Source organism: Limulus polyphemus, unplaced genomic scaffold (genome assembly GCF_000517525.1).
Source record: "Limulus polyphemus unplaced genomic scaffold, Limulus_polyphemus-2.1.2 Scaffold499, whole genome shotgun sequence".
NCBI lineage: Eukaryota > Metazoa > Arthropoda > Merostomata > Xiphosura > Limulidae > Limulus > Limulus polyphemus.
This window is the reverse complement of record NW_013666109.1, coordinates 244,043-251,313: the sequence shown is the minus strand read 5'-3', so window position 1 is coordinate 251,313 and position 7,271 is coordinate 244,043. Positions and strand designations below refer to the sequence as shown.

The following is a 7,271-nucleotide window of genomic DNA, read 5'->3' as shown; positions in this document are numbered from 1 at the left end:
GTGATGACTAGCTGCTTCCCTCTAGTCTTACACTGCTAAATTAGGGACGGCTAGCGCAGATAGCCCTACGTGTAGCTTTGCGCGAAATTCCAAACTAAACATTTCAAGATGAAAACATTTCACACATTTTCATAAAAGGAAGTAAAATCAAACTTGTTACACCAAAAAATGTTTTTACATTTCAAGATGAAAACATTTCACACATTTTCATAAAAGGAAGTAAAATCAAACATGTTACACCAAAAAATGTTTTACTTTTCAAGATGAAAACATTTCACACATTTTCATAAAAGGAAGTAAAATCAAACTTGCTACACCAAAAAATGTTTTTACATTTCAAGATGAAAACAGCAACAGAACAAATTCTTGCACAAGAACCTTTCCGTGATTGAACGATCATAGCTTTGAAAATTCTCAATTACAAACCTAAACTACAAATCATAAAAACCGTGTAATTTTATGTTTTTAACCATTTTGTAACTCATATCATACATGTAATTATACACACATACTTATATAATATATGTGGAAGTACTGATTAAACCTACACGTAGGCTTCCACGCTGGCAGAATTCAGATACAATATACGTATGAGATTCCTGTTGACAAAGGCCTAAAAATCGGATCAGGTTCTGATGTATTTCATCTCTCATCTGAAAGTAGATATACAACAACAGACGAATGGAAACAGGGGTCAAAGTTCAGTATTGTCACATATATATAGGTTCGAAAATTGGCCATTGTTAAGGGTCCATATGTGTTGTATGTCTAAATACAATTTATTTCTAAAATATTACTTACCTTATAACATGTTATCACGGTCTGGTTTCTAGAGTTATTATAACCAATCACCATCAAGAACATATTAATATTCAATGCATTCTAACAATATACCATCTTTTCACAGAATTTCGATAAACTTCATGAAAAAAAAAAAAATTGAAAAGATCTTAAGTCAAATATAAAAATAAATTATATTGAAAGTGAAAATTTAAATTGCATAGTTTGAGCACCCCCACGGGCATATTATTACATTTACATGGTACATAATGCAAGGTAATCCAAAGAGGTAAGACTGTATAGAATTGAGGACAAGAAGGAACCGAATGTAACAACTCTTACAGGTCCTAATCAACAAAATTATAACCAGAAAACAGGCAATACCAGAAACAATAATTCCCAATCCAACTTTTCAAGAAATTTGTTTATACAAAAATCATTTTTACTTATTGAGTGTTTTCCATGAATTAAAAATTAAAAATTGATATTCAGTTAACTACATGCACCTGAAATATAAAATAAGTTTATGGAAAATATAAATGTCACAGTAATAATAATTATTTCAAACTGAATTTCAATAATAATTGATGCAAACGTTATGTAATTTGAAGAACATTAAATAGGTTTTATTCATATTGACAACTGAATACTAAGGTAGCAGTGAGACAAAGAATGCTATAAGAGGATCTTTATTCTCTAAACGTTTCGAGTACAAGTCTTCTTTGGGAGATTGTAACACATTAACAGACTAATGAGACACACAACCACAGAGGTGGTAACGAAAACAGGAATAAGAATAGGAGAGATGGTAGACAGCGGCATAGTATACTGAATTCTATGTGGTGGATGCAGTAAAGTCTACATAAGTGAAACTGGCAGAGGTCTGACAACCGGAGTAAATGAGCATAAAGCAGATGTCAGAAGACACAATACAACCAAGGCAGTAGTAGCACATGCAGAGAAAGCAGGACACCTGCTTAAATGGAAGAAAACTAAAATTATCAGCAAAGGGATGAAAAGCAACAAAGGAAAGCTGCTTACATCTTATTAGAAAAGAACATAAGCACAACCGACTACAAGTGGGTAGAAACAGTAGTGAGACGAGAACAGGATGCTGATTGGTCAGCAGTGAGTCTAGTGAGACGAGAACAGAATGATGATTGGTCGGGTGGTGGTCGTCAGATGACGATAATGAACCAATCAAGGAGCAGCAACGAGGATCCTAATCGGGGAAAATTCATATATATATCTTTGTAAGGCTCTCGAGATTTCCAATAACTCAACTATCCATACAGTTTGCCGTATCATGTCTAAGGAAAGGATCACTCTCACAATCTTTATAAGTATTAACCATATCTCAACTAACAGCGGACTTCATCCTTACACACAGCTGCTCTCTAGAATTCCACCAGTTTAATGCAGAAAAACCATACCGAAAGCCTCACCCACCCCATACCCTAATCAGTATACCCCTCAGATTCCCTCCTCGCCACTCCACAACAACACCCAGCGCCTACAAGAATTCCGTAACTTACAGTTTGAGACTACCAACAATTAAGAACAAACAAACCAACGACGACTCCTACAACTAAAAAACCACAGAAATATCTATAAAACGAGCAAGATCCACCTTCCGCCCCTCCTCGTCAAGTTCACCCAGTGCTTTATTTATAGACACCCCCGCCGATTCTCCCTCACAGCCATATGACCTATTCGATGTACCCTTCTTCATCTTCCACCCAACTACCAATAACCCAGAAGATTTGGCCCCGACCAGTCCTCCTTCTCAACTGGAACAACTTCCTAGCTAACATCCGAAGTATTACGAAAGATTCCACGTTATATCCTACAGTCTCGCCTATCATTCTGCCTCTTCTTATTTCATCTCGTTAACCGGATACTAGTAATGGATTGGCGCCTTACCATTGAAGGTATTTTTTTCGTGATTCTCCCGTCTCACCCCATCAAATTCTTGGCATAGAATTTTTATATCCCCGCCGCCCTGAAGGAACTTAAGTCCTAAATCGGCTGTTTATTTGAATGAAATTTTCTCTGCTATACACTCGCACCCAAACCCATTTTTTATTATTCACCCAATCACTTAATCCCTTTCTACTTCCTAATACCAAGTCCATTTCACTTCCTAGTCCTCGATCGGGGCGAGTAGGATTGATTAATCTTAGACCATCCCCAATGTTTAATTATTTTATGATTAATTTCATCGAAATGTCTGTCAGACGAAGACAGTATCACACTTTCCTGGAGAAGACTTGTAGAATAGACGTTGAGAGAATAAAGTTCCTGTTATAGCACTACCTTAGTATTACATTAGTTAATGAAAAGCTAAATAAGTATTCATTATATTATAAGAAAAAAAAACTGTTTCAGCAACAAAGTTAACTATTGTTTGTTTTATTAAAACTGGTATATGTCTTAGCAACAATGATAAATTATTGCTTGTCTTATTAATACTGGTATATACTTTTCAACAACAAGGATAAGCTATTGTTTGTCTTATTAAAACTGGTATATATATGTTTCAGCAACAAGGGTAAAATATTGCTTGCTTTATTAAAATTGCTATACCTTTGAACTGTGTTTCACTGCGAAATTATAGACGCATATATAACTTTCACATACACTAACGTGTCATTTTAAAAAAACTGTTTTCTACCATTTTAATTCTTTACAAGACCTCGTAATTCGTGATAGAATTACCCAAAGGGAAAACTCATGTTTTATGTGTATTATCCATATTAGTAAATTATTGATAATAAAAAAAGAACTTAAACTGAAAACAAACGTTTTTTACCTGTCGGATTTCCAGTAACAGAAGTCGCGTCAGTCTTATCTGTGGTATATTCATCTTCTTCAGTGCCACTTTCATGCTCTAATCAGTAGAATATTGAATTTACAGTTCTCTCATGAATAAAGAGTTTTCTAATTCTATTTTTGGCATTTGGAAAAAAATACAAATGGTTATAATTATTAATGTAATTTGACAAACTAAACGTAATAAAAAAAACTGGAAAACCATCCATTTACCACTATATGGATAAATACATAAGATTAATGAATCTAACGAAACTGACAAAAGTGTAACATTTGTGAGGCTTTGAGTGTGGAAAACGGTGGCTCAATGGAACGTCTGAAGACTCATAATGAATGCTAGAAAGCTGATTTTGAAATCCGCAGGGGGCATAGCACAGCCAGATAGCTCATTGTGTAACTTTATGCTTAACACCAAACAATAACTGTAGAAACAACCAAATCAAAGCAGTATTGTAAAAAGCTACACATATCTAGATCTATACAGATACTCCTTTCGAAAGAATATGTTACAAGGTATCAAAAACAAAATGATCTTTATAGCAGTGCATCGAAGTCTAGTCATTCGGTAACGAAGCCATTTTGCCTTGTATTCTTATACAACTTACGTAGATGCAGACGAAGCAAGCATTCCACTCAAACTTATTACACACGTAAAAACACTTTACTAAACGACATTTTGAAACGAACTCAAAACATAAATTATATTGAATGAAATATATATTTAAAACTCGCTCTAAACATATAAATATTCTATTAAACATGCATTCAAAACATATTAGAAACGTGTGCAAAACAAGGTGTTTGCACAAAACGTAAAAAATACTGTACAATGCAAGCATTTAAAACTGCCTCCAAGCATATGAGCACTGTAGGAATGAAACGTTCTAAATTGACTCCAAAGCTAAAGTACTGTACTAAATATTCGTTCAAAACATATGAAAGTTACTTCAAACATAAAAACGTACAAAGCAAGCATTCGAAGCTGTTTCCAGACGTAAGAACATTATATGTAATAAACTTTCGGAATCCACCCTAAACATAGAAACACTGTACGACACAAGCATTTTTTTAGATATATAGAGAGCGTATGAAATAATAATTGGAAATTTACTTCAAGCATAAAAATAGTAAAAGAAACAAGCACTCCAAAGCCTACTGAAAACATGTGTAATATAGTAGGTTCATCGCTTTTTATAAGAATGACGTTTCAAGTACATTGTCAAAGTATCTACTGTGCAGAGATACAAGCTTTCAATATGACGTTTCAACAAACCAACAGCAAACCGGAAGATTCTTGATAGATATATAAAACGACTACTGTGATTCCAGTTTCTTCTGGAAACAGTTGCTGATTTTGAGATGAGACTTGAAACTTGTAAGCCTTCGTCAACTTAAAAGTTTTAGTTTTTCATACTGTTAATCACGTATCGGGTTAGATAGTTTTCCTTCCTCATCATTATCTCCAGTTTGTGGTTGAGGGAGTTGCTTAGAGTAGGGTTTCGGAGCCAATTGCTATTCTAAACGTTATCCTGAGCGAGATCCCACTGATTATACTGGGAACATTGAATTTTTCTTTCAATGAAATCATGGTCCCTTCGGTTTTACACTTTTGGAAGTTTGCCAAAAATTAAATATATATAAATGTCAAACACGTCGCCAGGGGCGCTGCAGTTCCTTTTTGCGGTAACACGCATATTAGCATATCCAATTTATTTTTACGAAGATAATTACACGCAAAAGAATCTATACTTTTGTAGACCTATTAACACAAAAGTGAGTGGTTACAAAATGATTTGAATCTTTTTAAAAACTGTTTATTTTTAAGATAACGAACCGTGGAAAACATATGGAGCCTAATATTATTGATAACTCATGCCTTAATTAGTTCACAAGTCCAATAGATGATTTATAAAAAAGGTAAATAAAATTATTATGCTCATCTTAAAATGCATAACTCCAAACTTCCAATAGAATGCACACTCACTTTGTATGTTGCAAGTGAAATCTTAAATGTTAATCCAGCTTCATGACCCTCAGAAATTCGTCTCTAAAAAAAGAAAGAAAAATATATTTGTGGCAAAAAATGACTTAGAACAAGGTTTAAAGAAACAATGTAATGTTTTTATGTCTAATGGTCCTAAAAACAAATAACACAATAACCATAAATAATTTATAATTTTACTTTATTTCAATAACTGTTTAAAGATCCCAAGTTGATTCCAGGCACAGATGTGATTTATCTTGTCTGAAAATTTCAAGTGCTCTATACAGTGGGGTAAATATGTCCCCGCAATTGCGAGGGGGACTGATCCAAATGAGGGCCCGAATGATCTGACGACAAGGGGAAAGACACACAATTTAACTTGTTTGCACTATTTTGTTAAGTTAATGATATATAGGGACCCAAGTATTTTTTATGCGGTGGGAAGTCATCTTTTGTAGCTAAGCTACTAGTCCTATATGTACTTTTATCATAGAAATCCAGTTCTTTGTTAAACCTTCTGTAAGTCTTAATCATACTTCTATTCAGTTCAAAGATCGTTTTTTTTAAGAATCTTTAATATATCCAAAGTCGACTTCAGAGTCAAATATTGTATATTTTTGTAAATTATTTTTTTCATCATCAATGAAACTCTTTCTTCTACTCGTAAATTGTTGTTTGATTACCTATTATTATATTAGCATAATGTGATTCCTTACTCAAGTACCTATTATTATACTTTCAGTGTTTTAATTTACATGTTGGCTAGAGATCGCATACCTTAAAATTAGTCCTAGAATATCAACGACATTCGGAAATATAGCGATCGAGAAATTTTGTAAAATGTCTAGAAACAAGGCTACTTTGTAAGTACCAGAACTGGCGAGTAGTGGGTTAGCCAATTTTAATCGAGGGAAATATTTAATTTTAGCGAAGTATTTGGATCATGTTACTTATCGCATATTTTCAGTTTATCAAAGGATGAGTCGTGATATTATACAAGTACGTTTATTGTTTTATGTTAGTCGAGGTTTTTAACTTGAGTGTCTTTTTCAAACTGTACAAGTGTAGGTAGCTTGTAGAAACGAAAGATGAAATAAACTAATTGGTTTTCGATAAGATGACTGGATTTCGAACAATTTTCAACAAATAATTTAAAAGAATTCACCCTATAAAAGGACAACGTTACAACAATATTGTTGCGTCAGCGAAGTCACATGACTAGTGTCACCCCACGTTTCTAGAACTATCCTGTACCTTGGCGAATGCTCTAGCGTTTGCTAGATATGGGATAGCCTGGTATATAAAAGAGGGTGACAACGTGACGGGAATAATATGTGGGTAGATAGTGAGTAATTGAACTGCAGTCAGAAGTATTGTTGACGTTCGTTGATATAGCGTTTGTTATAGAGCGACTGTGTATCGTGAAGTTGTATTCGGAAAGAATAAACCAGTTTTATTAAGTAAGGACTTGTGTCGCTAAAGTTTCGTCGGAACGAAGTTACGGAAAGTTAATTAACGAACGGAGACGTAACAAATTGGTGTCAGAAGTGGGATAGAAAAAAAAAGAGAAGAAGATGGAAACGAGAGGCGGAAAATCAAACTACAGCTTAGCAGATTTGATGGCAGCAATACAAAAACAAGAAAAGAAAGAAGAAGATTGAGAAGAGAAATTACA

At 33.9% G+C, this 7,271-nt stretch overlaps 1 protein-coding gene across 1 annotated transcript in view; it reads right to left on the bottom strand.

Annotated features, from left to right (window-relative positions):
- LOC106458670 (atrial natriuretic peptide receptor 1-like) overlaps positions 1–7,271 on the bottom strand; it is a 51,767-nt gene that overhangs the window by 29,423 nt on the left and 15,073 nt on the right. The window contains exon 2 of the mRNA XM_022384926.1: positions 5,597–5,659. Coding sequence (XP_022240634.1) covers positions 5,597–5,659 — 63 coding nt within the window. The remainder of the gene's footprint in view (positions 1–5,596; positions 5,660–7,271) is intronic.